The 21,138-nt window shown below is 57.8% G+C and overlaps 2 protein-coding genes across 5 annotated transcripts; one reads left to right on the forward strand and one right to left on the reverse strand.

Moving 5' to 3' along the window:
• The first annotated feature begins 432 nt into the window (after positions 1 to 432).
• Positions 433 to 10,918, forward strand: LOC125106072 (uncharacterized). Of its 4 annotated transcripts, XM_047739597.1 has the most exons (10): positions 442 to 468; positions 565 to 990; positions 2,642 to 2,680; positions 3,501 to 3,544; positions 4,008 to 4,084; positions 8,396 to 8,461; positions 8,570 to 8,608; positions 8,822 to 8,998; positions 9,284 to 9,326; positions 9,631 to 10,918. In XM_047739597.1, the coding sequence occupies exons 2-10, from the start codon at positions 635 to 637 to the stop codon at positions 9,750 to 9,752; spliced, it is 963 nt and encodes a 320-aa protein (XP_047595553.1). In that variant the 5' UTR covers positions 442 to 468; positions 565 to 634; the 3' UTR covers positions 9,753 to 10,918. The 4 variants fall into 4 exon arrangements, with proteins under 4 accessions (XP_047595551.1, XP_047595553.1, XP_047595554.1 ...); XM_047739595.1 differs by having other exon boundaries at positions 433 to 468; positions 8,822 to 9,326; XM_047739598.1 differs by lacking the exon at positions 442 to 468 and having other exon boundaries at positions 849 to 934; positions 8,822 to 9,326.
• Positions 10,919 to 11,421: 503 nt separating this feature from the next.
• Positions 11,422 to 15,778, reverse strand: LOC125106071 (cytochrome P450 2D15). Its single transcript, XM_047739593.1, has 9 exons — positions 15,469 to 15,778; positions 14,669 to 14,840; positions 13,950 to 14,102; positions 13,689 to 13,849; positions 13,081 to 13,257; positions 12,768 to 12,909; positions 12,348 to 12,535; positions 11,768 to 11,909; positions 11,422 to 11,670 (listed from the first exon to the last, which is right to left on the reverse strand). Exons 1-9 carry the CDS (start codon positions 15,655 to 15,657, stop codon positions 11,492 to 11,494), a joined length of 1,503 nt encoding a protein of 500 aa, XP_047595549.1. The 5' UTR covers positions 15,658 to 15,778; the 3' UTR covers positions 11,422 to 11,491.
• Positions 15,779 to 21,138: the final 5,360 nt, after the last annotated feature.

A 21,138-nucleotide genomic window follows, 5' to 3' on the forward strand; every position in this document is an offset into this window, starting at 1 on the left:
TCTTGATAACTATTTCATGTATATATGAAACTAAGCATTTCTCAGTTTTAAGCATCCATACTTTTGTTTTGTTTTTTTTAGATTTTATTTTTTGAGAGAGAGAATGCGTATGCAAGCTGGGGGAAGGGCATGGAGAGGGACAGGGAGAGAGAGTTTTGAGCAGACTCTGCGCTGAGTGCAGAGCCCGACTCAGGGCTTGATCTCAAGACCCCGAGATTACGACCTGAACCGAAACCAAGAGTCAGACACCTAACCGACGGAGCCGCCCAGGTGCCCCCATAGTTTTGTAATTATTATTTAGTTACATTCATAGTAATTTGGGGAGGGTGTCGGTTATTGTCTTGAATCAGATGATGTCTGCCTCTCAGAGGCAGGCTCTGTGTCCTGTTTGCCTTTCTCGCCCCCCAGCCTTTCTCCTGGCCCCAGATGGAAGCTGAGCAGACACGGGCTGGGGTGCACTCAGAAATGGTTAGACTGTGTTCTTGTTTTTGACTCAGAAAATATCCTCACTGTGCCATGTGATGGGTTGGAGTCACACCCCTTTACGTCTTTGTATCCCTACAGGACTTCGAACGTCGCTTGGCACACAGAAGGTGCTTGGGCAGCGCAGGTGGCCCGGAATGGGACTAGAGAGATGGCTACAGAGGGGCTGCCTCCAACTGGTGGGGCTTCCAGGCCGCCCCGAGGCACCTGGCAAGCTGCTCTGGCCACAGTTGGAGGGGCTGTCCTGTCACAAAGCCCCCTGAGACATGATGTCACACACAGACACCACTGTCCTTGCAAAAGGGAGGGGCAGGGCCCCGGACTCCCAGACCTAGCTGGGCTCCCGTGCCCTTCTCAGACTCAGTCCCGGAGCCAGACGGGAGACGAGGAGGACACTGCCTGGACACTGGTATGGTCACTGGGTGCTCTGCAGACCGCTGACATCATCGAGGTTGGCAACTTTGGCAAACAGGCTCGAAGGCTGTCCTCAGCAAGGCTCCCAAGCAGGTGAAAATTGTCTTTACAGCTCTCAGCTTCCCTTTGCCACATCCCTTCCTACCCGGCACTCCCCTTCCCTTCTTCTCTCCCATGGGACCCATTGACTCTCCTCTCCTCCTCCAGACCACCTCTCAGGAAAAGCCTGATAACTTTGCTCACACTAAATTATAAGTGACTAAAAAGCTTCCTGGCGAATACATTGCCAGCGGGTTTCTCCTAGAAGGTGGTAGGGAGAAGGGAGGTGCGCAGGGCCCTGCAGAGAGGGGAAGCGAGCCAAGCCTGGCAAAGGCCCCCAGGGTTTGGTGTGGCGCAGAGCGGACTGGCGACCTTGGTGGGAGAGGTCTGCAGGGCCGGGAAGAGATGGAGGCAGCTGTGGGGTGAGGGGAGGCCGAGAGGAGTGAAGACACCCGGGACAGACAGCTGGAGGGCTGGGGTGGACGGTGGGGGCCATTACAGTGGTCGCTGGGGAAGGGATCTGGTTCAAGGGAGAAGGCATTTTTTTTTTTTAGAAAAATTTTAAAAAAGATTTTATTCATTTATTTGACAGAGATCACAAGCAGGCAGAGAGGCAGGCAGAGAGAGAGGAGGAAGCAGGCTCCCTGCTGAGCAGAGAGCCCAATGCGGGGCTCGATCCCAGGACCCTGGGATCATGACCTGAGCTGAAAGCAGAGGCTTTAACCCACTGAGCCACCCAGGCGCCCGAGAAGGCATTTTTTTTTAATGGGAGAGATGAGCTGTGTGTGAAATGCTGATTAGGAGCCTGAAGAGAAGGAAAGGCTGAATGCATCAGTGGGAGATATGGGCCCCCAAACACCCAGGCAGGGAGAGGATCAGACGGAACCAAGCACGGAGCACGGAGTGGGGTGGCCCAGAGAGCAGGGGCAGCTGCCTCCCTGAGGCGGGAGCAGAGAATGGGTGGGTTTGGTGGCAGAGGGTGGAGGAACTCCTGTCTAGGGGTGCCTGAGTTTCCTGCTGAGAGTGGAGCAGGTGGAGGCGGGGGTGCAGGGCTAAAGGGAGATTCTGAACTTGTCCCTGGGGAGACTAGGGAGCTCCCTTGGGAAGCGGAGGCTTCCCAGGCTACGTTGGGATCTGGCTCACGTTGGAGACCTTGACTTTACTGTGCCCTTGACTTGTATGGAGTTCGACCCTGCCAATGGGATTTCAGACGGAGAGGATCTTTTTGAGAGACTAGGGGTCTCCCCCAGGACTCCCCAAATTACAAGAGTAAATAATAATGATTAAAAACGAACACTTTCAAATATTTCCCGTTACACAGCATTTCTGAAATAAGTAGCTACCTACATCTGGGGTCATTTTACACCAAATGTTAAATAGAGTGATACCTTTTTCCTTCATCCTAACCCAAGTCCCTTTCCTCAACCCAGATCTCTGAGAACTACCTTCCCAGCTCCGAGGGCATTGAAAACTAGCTTTTGTTTGGGACTCCGAGGTCTTGGGAGAAATTCCTGAGCATTCCCAAGCTCCCAGGTCTAGCTCAGTCTGTCCTAAGTTTGGCTCTGGTTGAGCCCTGCGGGTGGAGGTCCTGGCCTTTCTCCGATCGTGTCTGGCCCATCACACTCCCTGTAAGCTGCCCAGGAAAGGAACACGGGATCCCGGGCCTGTGCGATGCACTGACTGTGGACCCATCTTTTCTTCTTAGACTGAAAATGGTGTTTGGACTGGGCTGCCAGAGAGAGAGGTAAAGTTTACATGGGCCCTGCCACAGTGCCTTGAGTGACCAGGGTGGGGGACCCCCACGTGGATCTAAGAGGGAGGGAAAATAGGGTTTTCTATTCCCCTTTCCTTGACTGTTCCAGTAGCTCTGTGACTCAGGGTTGGGGTGGAAGGCTTGGTCCTGGCAGCTGGGACCTGCCTGTTCATGTGCATGCGTGTGTGTGTGCATGCATGTATATGTGTGCACGTGCGCGTGTATGCACACGCACGTATATGTGTGCACGTGCGTGCGTGTATATGTGTGCACGGCCGTGCGTGTGTGCGTGTGTATATGTGTGCAGTGCGTGTGCGTGCACATGCGTGTATAAGTGTGCACGTGCATATGTGCCCAGAAGAGTTGGGGGAGTCATGGGGATACAGTTTCTGATCGGAATTGTGGGATCTGTCAGTCCAGAGCAGGGGGGCCTTGGAGGACCTGGCGGGGTGGGGAAGAGCTGATGGGGCACTGAGTACCCAGCCACCGCTGGGTTCTTGCTTTCTGGCTGGGAAGGCGAGGTGGACCCAGGGGACAAATGCGGAAGGAAAGGAGAAGGGATGTGCTCCAGGCTCTGAGTCTGGCTCTCAGCGGAGGCACAGAGCCTGGTCCCCGCCACACCATCCCCGGAGGCGGGAAGCCCCCTGGATCCCGGTTACAGCTGAGGGATTTATTCACCTGCAGTGTCAGGACATGCACAGGCGGCGTTGGCTGTGGGGTTTGGAGTGGGAGGAACCCGGTGCCCCCCACCCGGCCCTGCAGTGAGGGCAGAGGCGCCCCAGCTTTACCCTCAACTCCACTTTCCTTCCAGGCTCTACAAGCCCCTGTACATAGCACACCTCTTCATTCTTGCAGGTAAGGGCCTGGGCACTGAGGTCATGGCGAAAGCGGGGGGATAGGGGGTGCTGGTTCTCACCTCAAGGTCGCCCCACTCTCCAGCTGCCTACCCCCCGGGCTCCCAGGGACCTGCCGTGCTGCTCAGAATCAGGGCTGCCCTCTGTCCCCTTCCTTCCTCGGTACCTTCCTAGTGAAACGGATTTGAACCCACATTCGATTCGAAAACCCATCCTCCCCCATCCCCAGAAAACCCATGAACCAGAACCCGCACAGCCTCATGTCCTGTAGCAGTGACCTTCAACGCTGGCCTGCACACCAGTAATGGGAAATCACATATCCTCTCATACACTTCAATACCTAATGTCTTTCGTTTCCAGTTCAATTTAAAAGGATGCGATTTCTGGCACATTGTAAATCCTGGCATCATCATGTGATTGTCTTGCTCTTAAATGTTTCATTCAGTCTTTCTCCACCACTGCAGGTGTGGTGTACTACTATTTTCAGGGGCCTGTGGGGAAGACAGCCCCTGACCATGACATGGCTGAGGAGCCCTCACAGGTGAGCGCAGTGGAGGCCAGGGTGGTCTCACCGTAGCCCGAGTAGAGGTCACACTCCTTGACCTCAACTGTTAACCAGCTGTGTGCGTGTGCAGGCATGCGTGTGTGCGTGTGTGCATGTGAACGTGAGGGCTCTGCAGAAATTGGCTGTGTTTCTGGCAAAGTGTCAAACTGAGGCTCCATCCCTCGCGGGCTGGCTGTATAGTCACCTCGGGGCTCTGCGGCCATGGCCTTGGCCGTGGCTGTGGCATTGGCCATGGCATCCACAAGCCAAAAGGAGGAGATGGTCCCTCATTCATGTGAGTAGCTCTGGAATGTGGCTCAGTGCTCATATGTGAATGGGGTGGCGGGGAGCAGGACGCCTGCTTGGGGTTCATACTCTCCTCCATGTCCCAGAGCTAAGAACCCAGTGCAGAAGCCCCTGCTTGTAGTCCAGCGCGCCGCCCACCAAGGGCCACATGCCGGACTACATACCGTGTCCGTGTGCTCAGTCATTGTAACCCTCACAGGAGCCCAGCAGCTCACACTTCATGTAGACGGGAAGCAGGCCCCCAGGGGACAGTGATGAGCCAGGCTGCCCGAGGTGACAGGCCAGAACCACATCCTTGATCTCTGGAGGCCTCCCGCTCTCTGCACAGTGCCGTTGGGAAGAGGGGATTCCCATAGAGATAAGGGCGTCAGTGACTCAGAAACACCGAGAAGTATGTGCTACACCTTTTGGGGCTGATGATTCAGAGGCGGGGAGCCCCTAAGAAGGCCTGTGTTGGCAGGTGCCTTGGAGGCCACGGAGTCCAACTTCACTTGTTTCCTTTGTTGTTGTTGTTTAAAGTAACTGGTCACGTTTCCACTTAGTTTCAGTGTCATCAAAGGTAGGCATGTACACAGTTTGCTTCTTCAAAGTTTTAAGACCTGAAACCAACAAATGGTTGCCTTGTGCCCCACCCACGATCCCCGCGCCCCAGGGTGGGAATCTTCCCGGCCTCCAACCTTTTCAGCCGGAGCCTTTGATTTTTCCTGTTTTTTGTTGTTGTTGTTTTTAAGATTTTTATTTATTTATTTGAGAGACAGTGAGAGAGAGCATGAGAGAGGAGAAGGTCAGAGGGAGAAGCAGACTCCCCGAGGAGCAGGGAGCCCGACGTGGGACTCGATCCCAGGACTCTGGGATCATGACCCGAGCTGAAGGCAGTCGCCCAACCAACTGAGCCACCCAGGCGCCCTGATTTTTCCTGTTTCTAAATAGCAAAGCTCATCCTGCTTTATCTTGAATTTTCAGATTTAAACAGTAGCCAGTGAATTCCTTTTTTTCTTTTTTTAAAAGATTTTATTTATTTGACAGACAGAGATAACAAGTAGACAGGCAGAGAGAGAGAGAGAGAGAGAGAGAGAGAGGGAAGCAGGCTCCTCGCTGAGCAGAGAGCCTGACGCGGGGCTCGATCCCAGAACCCCGAGATCATGACCTGAGCCAAAGGCAGAGGCTTAACCCACTGAGCCACCCAGGCGTCCCAGCCAGTGAGTTCCTACAGTGGGAGCGGAGGACTGAGCTCTCGGAACAGCTGCCCGTGTGCTGCCCCTCCAACACACACATCACCTCCCTCCAGCCTTCCAGTATGGCTACAGCCGGGCTTTTGGATCATAAAATTTCTAACATTTTCAGTCGTTAAAATCTTTTAAATAACATGGTTGCCATTTGGGTGATTTTTCTATCATCTTGCCTTTTAAGTCCCCCTCCACTGTAGTGGGCTCATTATTGGCACCTGGGTACCCCCCCACAACTGAAAAACAGAGCAGTTCCATCCCTTCCAAGAATTCCTCTGGACTCACGGTGCAGTCAGCCCTTCCCCCACCTCGACATCCGGCGAACAGTTTTCTGTTCTGATAGTTTGGCCTTTGCAAGATTGCCCTGTAAGTGGAGACATCTGCCTGTCGTCTGGTCTCTCACTGACTTTGGGGCAGGTGAGGCCTCTCTCGGCAGGTGGGAGGCAGCAGCTCGTTCATTCCCCCTCTGCGCTGGGCAGGTGTCCTTCTGAGGAGGGCTGCTGCAGTTTGTCTGCACAGCACCTGAGAGAAATCTGGGTGTTTCTAGTTGGGAATGATCAAAAATAAAGCCTCTAAGGGTCATAGATGGGTGGCTCAGTCCGTTTAAGTGTCCAGCTCTTGGTTTCTGCTTAGGTAATGCTCTTGGAGTCCTGGGATCGAGCCCCTGCATCAGGCTCCGCGCCCAGTAGGGAATCTGCTTCAAGATTCTCTCTCCCCTTGGCCCTCCCCCATTCGTGCTTTCTCTAAAATAAATAAAATCTTTTTTTTTTTTAAGATTTTATTTATTTATTTGAGAGAGAGCATGAGCGAGGAGAAGGTCAGAGGGAGAAGCAGATCCCCCATGGAGCTGGGAGCCTGATGCGGGACTTGATCCCGGGACTCCAGGATCATGACCTGAGCCAAAGGCAGTCATCCAACCAACTGAGCCACCCAGGAGTCCCAAATAAAATCTTTTTAAAAACCCCACTATAATGGGGCACCTGGGTGGCTCAGTGGGCTAAAGCCTCTGCCTTCGGCTCAGGTCATGATCCCAGGGTCCTGGGATCGAGCCCCACATCGGGCTCTCTGCTCTGCAGGGAGCCTGCTTCCTCCTCTCTCTCTCTCTCTCTGCCTGCCTCTCTGCCTACTTGTGATCTCTGTCAAATAAATAAATAAAATCTTAAAAAAAATAAAAACCCCACTATCAATATTCATTTATAAGTTTTGTGTCAACATCGGTTTTCCCTTCCCTTTGTGCTGGCAGCGAGCCTGGTGAGTCATGGGGTCGGTGTCCGGTTGGTTTGGTAAGACCCCAGCACTTTCAGAGGGGTCACGGCCCATTCTGCTCTGTCACCAGCCCCGAGGGCGAGCTTCCAGTGGTTCCACATCTGCCCCAGCACTCGCCATGGGTTTTTGGCCATTCGGGGTTGTCTGTCATCATTTCTATTAGACCAGCATGGAGGGCTTACATTTTGCCCCCGTGAGAACGGTGTTCCAAGCTGAGTCACCTCGTGTGCCCTGGTCACTCTTCTTGGTGTATGATTTGGGTCTTGTCTCTTTTTCCCTCAGTTTTCTCTCTACCTACAATTAATTTACCCAGGCTCTCCGCCAAAACTATCAATCTCCTTGCAGTACATTTAGACAAATTAGGTGCTTTATCTGATGGTCTCTGCAGAGCCATATCTCCCGGAGCCCGCCCTCCTGCTGTCCCCACACTGACAGGATGTCCTGGAGGTTCGCTGCTCAGCTGTCCTGGGACCTCCCTTTTCATCGCTCTGGGGAGCCCCTGTCACCCCTTTATTTTGATGGAACGCAACCTCTAGGGGAACCTCTGCTTCCTGGGGGGTAGTCTTGAGATATCACGTGTCTGAAACGTTCTTAATCCGTATTTGACTGAGAGTTCGGGTAGGTATAGGATTCTAGACTGGAAATATTCTTCTCATAGATTCTGAAGATTCTCATTGTCTTCTGGCTTCAAAGACTTTCAAAGAAAGGTCTGAGAAAAGTTGAATTCCTAGAACAGACTTTTTTCTTTGTATTTCTGGAAGTTTTTTGGTTCCTGGTCCTCGGTGTTCTGAGATTTATTGATGACAAAATCTGGGGCTCATCTCCGCCATCCATTGTCCTGGATGCTTGCTGACTCCTTCTCTTCTGCAAATCCGTGTCCCTCACATTTGGGAAATTGTTTTGATGACACGGGGATGTATTTACCTGGCATCTCCCCGTCCCCTCGACCTGCTGGCTGTTCCCTCGCAGAAAGATCTATGAGGGGCGCCTGGGTGGCTCAGTGGGTTAAGCCTCTGCCTTCGGCTCAGGTCATGATACCAGGGTCCTGGGATGGAGCCCCAAATCAGGCGCTCTGCTCAGTGGGGAGCCTGCTTCCCCCTGGTCCCCCCCCGCCCCCTCTGCCTGCCTCTGCCTGCTTATGATCTCTGTCTGTCAAATAAATAAATAAATAATTTTAAAAAAATAAAAAGAAAGATCTATGAATTAGCTGTGGGAGCTCCTGGTCTCTTCTCTCTGTTCTTTCTGGGAAAAAAAAATTTTTTTTTCCACTTTACCTCCTACATTTGGATTGGATTTTTCATTCCCATTATTCTGATATTTTTGTTTTCAAGAATTAGAGGCTTTTTGGCTGTTTCTGTTTTAGGGCCTATTCTTGTTTCATGAATGCCAAGTTTTAGCTTTCTAAGGACACGTAGTTTTTAGGTGTCTGGTGTCTGTGTGTGTGGGCATCGACAGTGAATTAGCCTGTCACCTCAGGCTTCCCTCCCTCCTTGCTCTCCTTGTCACACAGCTTGAAGGGGAGACCTTAAGGCCGGTGTGGGGGCCGATGGATAAGTGTTACCCTGTGACCACTCAGGTAGGTCAGGGCCGGCGAACCCCACTTCCCCTGGAGTGGGCCTCCTGGGCAGGTGCAGTGGGAGGACCAGCCTCTCCCGGCGTGAGTCACTTCTGTCTCCCCCTGTAGAGACGCAGAGTCAAGAGCGGGAAGAAGCAAGCCTCTGAGGTAGGCGAGGCTCCCTTCTGTCAGAGCTCCATGGGACGCAGAGACACCCCTGCTGGTGGCGGGGGAGTCCCAGGGATGGTGGCAGCCCCCCCCAAAAAAACTTGCAGCTTGCTGAGAAGGGAAGGGCTCCCCTGGGAAGGTGCGGAGGACGGGGCAGGAGGGTGAGGCGCTCTGAGGGCCCTTCCGCCCGTGTCCCCTACCTCCTCCCTGCAGGCCATGACCCCCAAGGCAATGGGAGGACTGAGCAGTGCTGCCCCCACGGAGGAGACTGAGCTCTGGTCTCAGCGTGAGGGGGAGGTGAGGCCCCCAGAGGAGGAAGCGGCCAGCCTGGGCCCCGTGGCCAAGGAGGTGGCCGAGGAGCAAGAGGCAGTGGGGACCCTAGGCTGGGAGGTGAGGAAGCCTGGTGTCCCCACAGGAACATCCCAGCGTGGGCCCTTCTGCGAAGCCCCAGGCGCTGGGGCAGGGGAATGCGGGTGGGGGGTGGGAGGACCGTGTTGGGGAGGGAGATGGGTGCCCAAACTGCCAGCCCAGGGAGGAAGGAGCTGTAGGGGGCAGAGCAGCAGCAGGAGTGGCTCGACCCGCCTCCCCTGGCCTCCCCTGGCCTCCCCTGGCCTCCCGGTCTATGTAATGTGGCTCCTGTCTCGTCCCACCACTGTGCCCCATCCTTCCTCCCAGGTGAGCAGAGATGTCGGACAGGAGACTGTGGCATACCCTCCGGGTAAGACGGCAGACCCGCTGGGCTGCCCAGGGACCCTGCAGAGCTCCCAGGGGGCCCGGCCTCTTTGAGGCCTCCAGCCCTGCACCCAGGAGGGGAGGGAAGAGGCCCAGGTAGCCAGATGCCCTGTCCTGCCTGAAGGTCTCCGCTGCCTCCTGCTTCCTACCTGGTCGGCAGGAACCTGAGGCCTCTTGCCCTGGGCCTTCCGTCAGCGCTGGCCTGTTCCCCCAGCATCAGAGGGCGCCCCGGCCCTGGGGACACACCGCCCCAAAGGGACCCACAGGGCATGCCCGTTTGTGCTTTGTAGAAGTGTCTGAGGAGGACAGCGAGGAGGAAAGGCCTGGGGGCTGGGTCCCGCAGCTCCTGTGGAAGCTCTGGCTGGACTGGTTCCCAGCCCCTGACATCCCAAAGACACAGAACCATGAGTGACCGAGTGTCCAATAAATCCGGAGATTTGCTGCTTCTGCCGGCCCACCACTTCCTTTCAGGGGCTTTGTCTAAACGCAGTGAGGCCTGGTCCACACTCCCTGCCCAGACGAGCTGCCCCTGAGCTGCCCCCACAACTGCTGGTCCTGCAGGGAGGCCCCCGGCCCCATGCCAAAGGACAGAGCAAGTTCCCCGAGGGTGGAGAGCTGGGGAGCTCCATGGCGTGACCACACTCGGAAGGTGCTGGGGGGCCCCCGTCAGGGGTGCTGTTGGGTACGGGGCGGAGGGGTGTTCTCTGGCGAAAGAGACACCCTGACCTCTCTGGTCCGCAAACAGTTCCCTGAAGGCACCAGGGGGTCTGCCCAGGACCGGCTAAGCGGGTGCCTCCCAGGCGCTCAGTTCAGAACCGGCCAGTTGTGGGCGTGAGCACAGCGGGAGGACAGCAGTCCTGCTCTCGGCCGGGGCTAGGGTCCAGGCTAACAGGGTCACGGCCCTGGAAGTCAGAGCAGGACCACCGGACTCAGCAGTTAATCTGGTGCAATCATCCCGTTGGGTTAGGGGGAAACAGAAGCCCAGGACAGGCAGGAACCCGCCCAGGGCCACAGAGAACCCCGGCAGAGCAAGACTGAAATCCAGGGTGTCCTCCTCCAAAGTCTCCACGTGACCGCCGCCTCCTCTGGCCATTCCACTCTCACGTGGGTCCGAGGCTGACCCCTGTCCCTAGGGTACCTGGGGTCCCCAGGTCTCACTGCCTACCCCTGGCCAAGTCTCCTGAGAGCCTAGCTTGACTCAGCCACTCAGAGGGCCGTGCCCTAGGTTGGAGCCCCGATGAGTGTCGTCCTCCTGCTCCAGCCTGGCCACGAATGGTAACTTTTTGGCAGGTGCCTAGACGCAGGCGTCCCTGAGGAGCTGGGAAAGGCATCTCACCTAGCTTGGGGTGACTGAAAGGCTTAGGGAGGTGGCTCACTCCTGGACTGCCAAAGGGTTCCCAGGGAAAGTTCTGGCACCAGTGGACTGAGCCCTGGGTGTTTACCTGGCATCCCCCTTCATGGCCATCCCTGGGTTTCCCCACCTTTGAGGGCGTCGTAGATGAAGGGGACAGAAGAGCTGGTGCTGGGGCACCTGGGTGGTTCAGTGAGTTAAGCCTTTGCCTTCACCTCAGGCCATGATCTCAGGGTCCTAGGATCAAGCCCTGCATCGGGCTCTCTGCTCAACAGGGAACCTGCTTCCCCCCTGCTCTGCCTACTTGTGATCTCTGTCAAAAAATAAATAAATCTTAAAAAAAAAAAAAAAAAAGCTGGTGCTGCTGGCAGAGCTGCTGGGCCATGGAGTGGGGTGGTAGGTGGCCCAGCCCCTGTCCACCCCCACCAGGGCCTGGCTGAGGGCTCTCAGCAGCCCATTCTAGATCTGCCTGGCATGAGCCAAGACCTAAGGACAGACATCGTCCCTATCCCAAGTCGCCAGGATTGGGTCCCCGTGGGTAACTAGGGGTAAGCTGTGATCTACTGGCCCTCAGCATCCCCATCTCTCAAACGGGATCACGTGCAAGGTCAGGATGGCTCAGGCAGGGGCAGGGGCAGGGGCTGGCCCTGGGGAGGCTGTTGAGGCCCCATCACGGCTGGGGGAGGGGCGGGGCGGTCAGGGGTCCCTGGAGGGGACTCGGAAGCCAGGATGGAGCCACCCAAACGGTTTATTGGCACAGCGGGGCCCTGCTGAGAAGCCAGTGGGGGAGCTTCCTCCCTCTAGCGAGGCACGGCGCAGAGCTGGTAGGGGGCGGGGGTCACCAGGAAGGAGAAGGTGCCGCGGTCGCTGGGCCGGGGCTGCCCGGGGGGCACCGAGAAGACGAAGCGCTGCAGGAGGCGGGTGAAGAAGAGGAAGAGCTCCATGCGGGCCAGGGGCTCCCCGAGGCAGACGCGGCGGCCTGCGGGAGTCCGGGGGTGCGCCGTGAGCCCGCGGGCTTGGGCCCCACCCTCCCGGGCTCCCTCCGGAGGGGTCGGCGAGTCGGGCAGCCCGGGCACCTGCGGAGAAGGGCATGAAGGCCTCCTGCTTGACGAATCTGCCCTCGGCGTCCAGGAAGTGCTCGGGGTCGAACCGGAAGGGCTTCTTCCAGGCCTCCTTGTCCTTCAGCACCGACGACAGGTTGGTGATAAGCTTTGTCCCCTGGCGGGAGAACCCGGCCTGAGTGGGATCCGGGCGTCCCTAGCCCAGACCCCGCCACCAAACACGGATGGGCGCACACTCAGCCCGGCACACGCCCAGACTCTTCCAAGTAACCCCGTGGCCCGAGAAGCTTCTCGGCACCTCTCTGTGCCCACGGCCGGGCTGAGTGCCTCATGACCCACGGGCGCCCACACTGTACCGTCCCTGCCCCAGGCTCCTCCAACACCCTGTGGCAGATTTTAGTTCGTCTTCCCCCACGGGACTGGGGGCTCTGTAGGGACAGGGCCGGCCCTGCCGAGGCTCTCGCCCCCACCCCCACTGCCTGGGGAAATGCCGACTGGGGGGTCCAGACGCCCCCCTCCCTGGGATGTCAGCTGTGCTGGGGCTGCCAGGCCGGAGGTGGTGCTGAGCTTCCGCTGGGGAGCCTCGCACGCCTACCTTGGGGATGAGGAAGCCCTGCACTTCGATGTCTCGGGTCGTCATGTGGGGCAAGCCCAGTGGCACGATGTCTCCAAAACGCTGCACCTCATGGATCACGGCCATGGTGAAGGGCATGTGGGCCTGGTCCCCCATCTCTGGTTGCCGCGCCTGCCCTATCACCTCATCTATCTCCTGTTGGACACGTCCTGGACAGAGAGGCACCCCCACAGCGGTCAGAACCCCGGGGTCTGGACTCCAACCTCTGCCTGACTCCCGAGGAGGGCTGTGCCCACGAATAGGCATCTCCTACCTCTGACCAGAGCCCAGCCTCTGCTCGGGGCTTCGGTGGGGCAGGGGGGTTGCAAATCATGTTCAAGAGGCCCCAGCCTGTCCCTCTCCTCCCTCATCCATCCCACCAGGCCCCCAGCGTGGGCTCACGCTGCACGTCCGGGTGCAGGATCATGAGCAGCAGGGCCCAGGTCAGCGTTGTTGAGGTGGACACCATCCCAGCCGCAAACAGGTCAGATGTCACCATGCTCAGGTTCTCGTCATTGAAGCTGCTCTTGGGGTTCCCCTTGGCCTGGGCCATGCCGAGAGGGTGAGCTCTGGGGCAGAGGGAAGGAGCCCCCAAATGGCCTCCCAGCCCGCGGCCAGCAGTAATGACTGATCACGGGCTGATACAGGGGCCCCCCCTGCCTGGGTCTTGATTCACGGAGCCCTCAACCCACAACCATCGTCCTGGACACCTCACCTTTTCCACCTCATCCAGGAAGGCGTCAGTCAGGTCTCGGGGTGGCTGGGTCTGGTCCCGGGTTGTCCTGTGTTCCTGGACTAGCTCATCTATCAGGGTCATGAAGGCCTTCTGTGCTGAGAAGACCTTGCCAGCCAGCCCGGGGATGTGCAGGAGCACGGGGAAGGAGTTCAGGACCTGTGCGGGCCACAGATCGGGGACCTTCCTGTGCCCAGGTGTTCTCTTGATTAGTCAGGACACCGCCTCCAGGGTGTCCGCTCCGCCTCCGGCCTCCGGACTGTCCCCACCACTGACATGGTTCCTTCCTAACTTCGGCCTTGATCCTTTTTCCTGGCCCGGGGCCCAGTAGGATAAATCTAAAATCTCGATCTCATGGGCTCTAGTGGCTTCCAGTGACGGAGGTGCTAAGATTCCATAGACTTCTCCCGGCCCCGTCGACCCTAGGCCCTCCCTCCTCTGGGACTTCCCCACCTCCAGGCCTTCCGCCTTGGAAGAGCTTCTCTCCCGCACCCCCCTCTCCCCACGCCCTCCTCCCGGAGGCCCGGTTTAGGGCGAGGCCTGCTCCCCGGCGCTCGCCCCGCGGGGCTCCCCGGCGCCTCGCCGCGCACCTCGCGCAGGACGCCCTGGTCCTCCTCCACGCCCGCGCGCAGCCGGTCCAGCAACCTGAGGAGCCGCGGGTCGTCGTACTCGAAGCGGCGCCCGTAGGTGAGGGAGGAGATCACGTTGCTCACCGCTTTATCCATGAGGGCGCCGGGGCTGAAGGGGCGTCCTGGGAGGGGGCAGTGCGGGTCCGAGGCTCGCCTCCACCGCCCCTTCCGCGGCCCCTCCGTCCATCCCTGTCCCCGGTGTCCCTCGGCCGCAACTCTCACCGGCGTAGTCGGCGAAGGCTTCACAGAGGCGCGAGGCCTCCTCGGTCACCCACTGCTCCAGCGACTTCTTGCCCAGGCCGAAGTTGCGCAGGGTGGACAGGGAGAAGCGCCGCTGCTCCCGCCACTCGCGCCCGTAGCGCGCCAGGATAACCCCTGGGGGCGGGGCGGTGGGCGGAGCTATGGAGTGCCCGCCCCGCCCTTTCACGAGGCCGCTGCCCCGTTCACAGCCCCACCCCCTTGATACAGGCCCCGCCCCCTGCCCCCCTACACCCACACTTACTCCCCACCCCCACTAAGTCGCGCCCACTTTGACACCCACTTCCTGCTGGGACAGGTCGCTCTGCTCGCCAGCTGGGGGCAGGTGCTGGCCCCACTGTGCTCTGCCCACTTGACTCCCTCGCCCCCAGGGAAAGTCCTGGCCCGCCCCCTGCCTCGCCCACGCCGATTTTGTCCTCCTCATTGCCGCCCACTCTGACCTCGTGTTCCTGTTCCCCGGAGCCGGGGTTCCACGTGGCCTCGGTCAGGCCCCGCCATTATCCTCCCACGTCCCACCCAGGCACTTCGCACCAACTCCATCCTCCACCTGCCACCCCTCCAAATTTGCTGCCTCTTCCCCGCACTGGACGTCCACGACCCTGCCCCCGCGTGGGCCTGCCGGGGTTTGAGTCACTGCTGGCTCAGTCCCGGCCAGTCCCTGTCGGCCCGCCTCCTCCGCTTGCCTTGGGAGTGCGGCTTGAACCCCAGGTGCTCATAGATGGGCATCGGCGGACGGTCGGCTGTGTCCTCGCTGTGGTACACCAGGGCCTCGCGCACGGCGTCCAGGCCATTGAGCACGACCATGGGCGTCCAGGCCAGGTGCAAGGTGAACACGTTCCCGAAGCGCTGCCGCAGCTGCAGACCAAGGGTGGAGGGCGTTGGTCAAGCCGGATGGCCACAAGGCTGCCGGCCTCAGTCTCATGGTGCCCAGGCAAGCTCGGCCTGGTGACCAGTGGGGTCACATTCTCTCTGGAGGGGGGGCTGATGCTGGATCACACCTCTTAGCTATGACTTTGCAAAGGTGACCAATATTGTCACTAGGCTGTTAGGATCCCAACCCACAGGTGAAAAAACTCAAGTTCATAGAGGTGAGCACTGAGGCCCAAGTACCCGAAGACCCAGAGCTGAACCTGTCCCTCTCCTGATGTCAGCCTGTTTCCTGATTTAAATGGGGCTCATGTCCAGATTCCTTCCCCCTGATGTAATCAGAAGAGACCAGGTCACATAATTTAAGTGCTGTCCGGCTGGATCTCAAATCTACTGCCAAGACCACACTCCCCTCTAGGCCTTTGCTCTCTCTGACCTTTGTTTGGAAAATCCAAACTGTCCTTGAGGCACCAAGGCCCTCTCCAGGTCAGCCCTTCAAACCTGCCTCCTTTTCTCAGCCCATGCCCTTGTGCAGCCCGGGGCTTCACCCACCACCTGCTGTCTGCTGCTAGGTGGGGTCCCAGGATCTCTCCTCCCCAACCCCTGCCTTTGTTACCTGGTCGAAGTAGCAGAGTGTGTTCTGGAAGTCCATCTGCAGCAGGTTGCCCAGCAGGGGCAGCGGCATGGGGCCTGGCGGGTAGCGTGCAGCCCAGCATCTGTGTCTGTGAATCAGGTCCACCAGGAGCAGGAAGATGGCCACCGCCACGGCCAGGGGCCCCAGCATAACCCCACTCAGCAGCCCCATGGGTGCCTCAGTGCCCACTGGCCTCCTCTGGCACACGGGTGTCCCTTAGCACACCAGGGACCCAGGACCAGCCAGACAGGGCGCTCTCCCACACTGAGTGAGCTCATCCAGTCTGGCCCCGCTTTCTAAAGGGAGCCGAGACTGGCCTTTGCCCTCCGCCCTGAGTCAGCATGTCAGGGCGATTGCATTGCCAGAGGGTATGGGGAGGGGCCAGGGAAGGTCAGGTGCAGGAGTGACCACAGGAGTCCGGTCCCTCCTGGCCTCTCCGGGTGCTTCCCCAGGCTAGTGAGGTGGGGGTAGGGGAGAGATGATGAAGACCCCGCTTCAGACTGACTGCAGGAAAAACCAGGGGTCTCTGGACTTGATCCTGCCACCCAGCCATCAAATGAATCACACCCTGTAATATGGTTGCAGCCTTGTCCCCAGAACATGTCCTTGCCCTCACCTGCCTCCTCCCAACTGGTTTTCGCCTCCCAAGTTTGTTACTGGCCCTTGCCCAGTGCCGTAGGGAGGTCACAATGATCAGAGGGACCATGTGCGGGGGGGTGGGGGGGTTGGGGGGGCGGCATGGAAATGAAGTTCTCGGTTTCTCCTCACTTCACACCAGTTCACTCAACACGCACAGAACCACACAATCACCAACTGCTCACACATTCACAGACACTACCCACATGTTCACACACTGACACACAATCACAGGTATGCATTACACACCCACACACATGGAAAACCACACACATGGTACATACATGCACCACTCTCTCTCTCTCTCTCACACACACACACACACACACGCACCACACACTTGGACGCAGCACCAAGTTCCCTAGTTTCCAGTGGCTGTCTGGGCTGGACCCCAGCCTCCTGCCCCAAAGCCACCCGCAATGGTACTGAAGCCCCCCACCAGGTAGGCCGCTGGCCCAGCTTCCTCAGTTCTGGCCTGACCTTGGCCTAGTGAGTCCGCATCTGGGGCTGGGGAGGCAGCTGGGTTGACAAGAGCTCCCTTGTCACCCAGACCAGCCAGTTCAATGGCCGGGACACTATTCCCTAGGTTCATTACATATTGGTCCTGGGACCTCCTAGCATCACCCGTGATGCATCTTCTTGGGTCTGTCCACTTTCCTGACTTGGAGAAATGGGGCGGGGGATGCCCTTCTGGACGGAGCTGCTGCTGAGCTCAGGCTATGAGGGTCACTTAGAGAAGATGTGTCTCTGTCCTCTGAGGAGTGGGCCTGCTTCCTCATTTGTCCTTGAACATCAGCTGCTCAAATTCATTGTGGAAGATGAGGGGATGGAAATCAAACGGGCCACAATTTCTTTACGCCCTCGCAGGCATCCCCTGCTGAGGACCACAGGGAATGAATTCTCAGGTCCCCCTGCCTGCCCCGTGTCAGCTCCTCTCTCTCCCAGACCCCGTCCCCCTGGCTCCAGCCCCGTCCCTTCCAACCCCGACTGTGGGGTTGGACTCTGGAAAAGATGCGAACCTCTGTACCACCCGCACGGGTGTCTGCCGCCTCCAAGCTGGAGTCATGCCTACCATATCCTTCCTCTTGCCCAGACTCTCTGCCCCTCCTCTGGGCGATTGACCACATGGTTCCAGACCTCAGGCTCCTTCAACAATGAGAGGGCTGATTTGAGGCTGAGTTGTTAAATCGAGGCTGAAGGGAACTGAGGCCAAAACCCTTTCAAATGAGAAGGTCCAAGAACCCAGAGAGTGGGGAAGAGCATTTCCTGGGTAGGCGTCGGGTCCCCTCCCCCATCCCAGGGGTGTACGAGGCACTCCCGTTCTGGAAACAGTTGGATTACTCTCTCCCAGGCTGACGCAGGGCCTGGAGGAGGAGGCATTCCCCACTGCCCTCCCATATCCCCCACCCTGTTCTCTCTCCCTCCCCAGCGGTAGGAGGACCAGGATCTTCCTGGGGCGCCTCCTAATACTCCTGACTCCGAGATGCCGCTCAGGCATGGCAGCCCAGGGGTATGTGGCCTCTTGGCAATGGCTTTCCAAAGTCTGCAAGTCCTGCTTGATTTGTGAGCGCTGCTCCCTTCCCGAATGCCACATCCCTACTCTCCCGCCAGACCCAGGGCCACAAGGCCTAGCGTGCTGGGGCCCAGCCGGGCCTTCCGGGCACCTTGCCTTGGCCAAGCACTGGGTGGGCTTGAACTCCGTCACCCCCCCGACACCCCCGCCAGAGGTGCCCTGTGACGGGTGTTGGGCTAAGTATGGCAACGCAGGAGGAGACCACGGTGAGACTGCTCCAGCATCCAGGGCCCAGAGGAGGTGTGGCGAGTCAGAGAGCGGCAGTATGGGGACCGCTTGCAGGGTCATGGGGACACTGCCCCTGGGCTGGGACAGGACGTGCTGGCAACACTTCATGGAGATTTTGGCTGGCTTGAACCACAAGCCAAGGTGACCTGGCAGCGGGACCAAAGCCCCACAAGGCCCCGTGTGCGGTGGGTGTGGGGCAGAGTGACGGGGCCTTTGCAAGCCAGGCTGAGGACCTGACTGGGAAACCGGGGTCTCTGGGCTTCCGGGAGGCAGAGAGCCCACTTTGGAGGCCACTCAACAGACCAGGAGGGCGAGACCCAAGGGTACACTGGGGCCTCTCATCTGTCTCAGCTGACCGTCCCGGAGAGCAGCACAGTGGGCAGGACGGCCAAGGGCGTCGTCGCCTGCCGGCCCTGGATACGCCGCCTGTATCTGCCCATCCTCTTGGCGGCCTTCCCCAAGCGGTCACCCGAATACGTCATGAAGGGCGGTGGCCTCCCCGTCCTGGGGGCCTGCTGTCCAGGATGGGGAGGCCATGAGGGAACCTGCCATCCCGAGGCCTGTGGCCTTTTGCCATCACTGGGCAATTCAGCTTCGTGATCCCCAAGCACCGAGGAGACAATCTCAGGTCATGTCAGGAGCTCAGAATCCTAGAGCGGTATCAGCGGTCACGCCAAACGCACGCTCCGAGTTATGTATACAGTTTGGATGTGAACGTCTTCAGAGGCCAGCACATTACTGAGCTTTAGAAACACACCGGGCCCACCTCCGCGGGTGGTGAAACTGCTCTGGTGAAGCGGAGGGAAGGACTCCCGGGGCCACCCCTGGTCACAGTCATGGGTGTGTTCACCTGCACAGGGGTGAGTCCTCTGCTGGGGAGGGACACCAGCAACACGGTGGGCTGGGAAGCGCTCGCCCAGGGCCGCCCCCATGTGGCCCCAGGGCTCTAGAGAGTAGGTAGGAGCCGGGCACCCAGCAGGGGGCGCTGGGCACATGCGCGGCCTGCTGCTCGCCTTGCCCCCGCCTCCTCCCGAGGCACAGCAGCGCCCAGAGTAAGCCCCCCAATTCCCGCTCCTTCCTCGGGGCAGAAAGGAAAAGCAACCGGCCTCCAGCTTGCCAGGGGTGGTGGCGGTGCCCTGGCGTGTTTTTTTTTTTTTTTTAAAGATTTTATTTATTTATTTGACAGAGATCACAAGTAGGCAGAGAGGCAGGCAGAGAGAGAGGAGGAAGCAGGCTCCTTGCCAAGCAGAGAGCCCGATGCAGGGCTCGATCCCAGGACCCTGAGATCATGACCTGAGCCGAAGGCAGCGGCTTAACCCACTGAGCCACCCAGGTGTCCCCCCCGGCGTGTTTTAAGGGTGCAGGGCTTCTGCTGGGCGCATGAAAGGTTCTAGAGATCCCGTGCACGACCATGTGAATTTAATTAACACTAATAAACCGCGCGCTGGTTAAGACGGTAATGTTATGTTTTTAACCACAACTTAAAAAGTTATATATGAAAAGCACCATTGCATACCTATTAGAACAGTCAAAATCCAGAACACTGGCACCGCCAGAGCCTGGCAAGGCTGTGGAGCGAGCACCTTTCACACACTGCCTGGCGGGGACACAAGGAACAGCCGATGCGCAAGCCAGTTCCGCGGCCCCTCACACAACAAGAGCTTCTTACCACGAGATCCAGCAAGCTCCTTGGTATTGACCCCCCAGAGCTGTGAATCAATGTCTACACAGAAACCTGCACACGGGTCTTTATAGCAGCTTTATTTGTCATTGCCCAAACTCGGAAGCAACCAAGATAGGTGGGTAAGCAGTAGCACATCCGGACAATGGAACAATCTTCAGTACTACAAAGAAATGAGCTACCAAGCCCCGAACAGACGTGGAGGAACCTTAAATGCATTATCACTGAGCGAAGGAAGCCAGTGTGACAGGGCTGCATACGGTAGGATTCCAACCACAGCACATTCTGGAAAAGGCAAAACTACAGAGACAGTAAAAAGCGCAGGGGCTGGGAGGAGGGCGGGAGGACAGGCAGAACACAGAGGACTTCTAGGGCAGTGAGACTCCTCTGGGCGACACTGAACGGTGGATACACGTCACGACTGTTTGAACCCACAGAATGTGCCACACCAAGAAGGAACCCTAATGTTAACTGTGGGCTTCGCGGGACGAGGATATGTTGGCGCAGGAGGACCAGTGGCTGCCACAAATGTAGCGGTCTGCTGGGGAAGGCCGTGTCTGGGGTGCAGGGGGTACATGGGAACATTCTGTAACTTCTGCTCCATACTGCTATGAACTTGAACTTGCTCTAAAAAAGTCTATGGAAAAAAAAAATCCATAGAACTTAAAAGCAGCGGAAGCTGAAATGCACACGAGTCGAGGCTTCCTGCAGAAGGGGAAAGCTGGAGCCAGGAGGGGCGCGTGGAGCATGGCCATGCCCATCAACGGCCGTGTCACCAGCCAGTTTGGGGAAAGACCTAGAATCATCACAAGTGCCTTGCTCAAGGATCATCAGCAAGTCAAAAGGCGACAGAAGAAAAGCAAAATGACAAAGAATCATTTGCTGTTGGGAAAATAGTTTCCTCAAGATACGTATTTTAGCCCCTGACACCTGAAATCTATCAACTTCATTTGAACTGTGTTAATGCCCGGTCAAGACTGGACGGAAGGCCACCCAGCTACTTCTACGCAGGTCCTAGGGCCCGCGCAGCACACCCGCCCACACCTCCATTCTGGTGAGCGAGATGAGAAATGGGCCGCACTGCTTGATGGAGCCATTAAAACAGAATTAATCTGCCATTTCTGCAGCCCCAAATTGATGAGCACACAAGAACTCATTTATAATTGCTTATTTCTACTTCACAACATTCCTTCCAGTATTTCTGTTCTCGAAAAAAGTCCATTAACATCGCATTATTTTTTTATAACCTTTAAAATTAATGTTGATTGGAAATATGTCCTCATACCAACTTAAGTAAATCTGACCGTCCCCACACACTGGCTGAGTTCCACCTGCCCTGAGTGGAGCTGCAGGGAGGAGCCCCAGGGTTTTGACTGGTTCCAGGCCCTGCTGAGGGGAGGGGCGGGGGGGCGCGGGAGGCTGGGCTCCGCTGGACAGTCGCAGGGCGGCCTTCTCTGCGGTGGAGCGAAGCCACCTTGGGGGGCTGGAGCGGGAGGAAGAGGCGCGTTTGCTTTACAGTAAACAAAAAAGGAAA

The sequence above is a fragment of the Lutra lutra genome, chromosome 8 (assembly GCF_902655055.1).
Source record: "Lutra lutra chromosome 8, mLutLut1.2, whole genome shotgun sequence".
Taxonomy (NCBI): domain Eukaryota; kingdom Metazoa; phylum Chordata; class Mammalia; order Carnivora; family Mustelidae; genus Lutra; species Lutra lutra.

Bases quoted from the DNA above. Each gene is read 5' to 3' on its own strand.
- LOC125106072 (XM_047739595.1), top strand. From the start codon at position 635: ATGGCTACAGAGGGGCTGCCTCCAACTGGTGGGGCTTCCAGGCCGCCC. The intron at 991-2,641 runs GTGAAAATTGTC...TTTTCTTCTTAG, and splicing joins TCAGCAAGGCTCCCAAGCAG to ACTGAAAATGGTGTTTGGAC. The intron at 2,681-3,500 runs GTAAAGTTTACA...CTTTCCTTCCAG, and splicing joins CTGGGCTGCCAGAGAGAGAG to GCTCTACAAGCCCCTGTACA.
- LOC125106071 (XM_047739593.1), bottom strand. From the start codon at position 15,657: ATGGGGCTGCTGAGTGGGGTTATGCTGGGGCCCCTGGCCGTGGCGGTG. The intron at 12,910-13,080 runs GTGAGGTGTCCA...GGCATGGCCCAG, and splicing joins TCCTGGATGAGGTGGAAAAG to GCCAAGGGGAACCCCAAGAG. The intron at 12,536-12,767 runs GTGAGCCCACGC...CTCTCTGTCCAG, and splicing joins CCTGCACCCGGACGTGCAGC to GACGTGTCCAACAGGAGATA.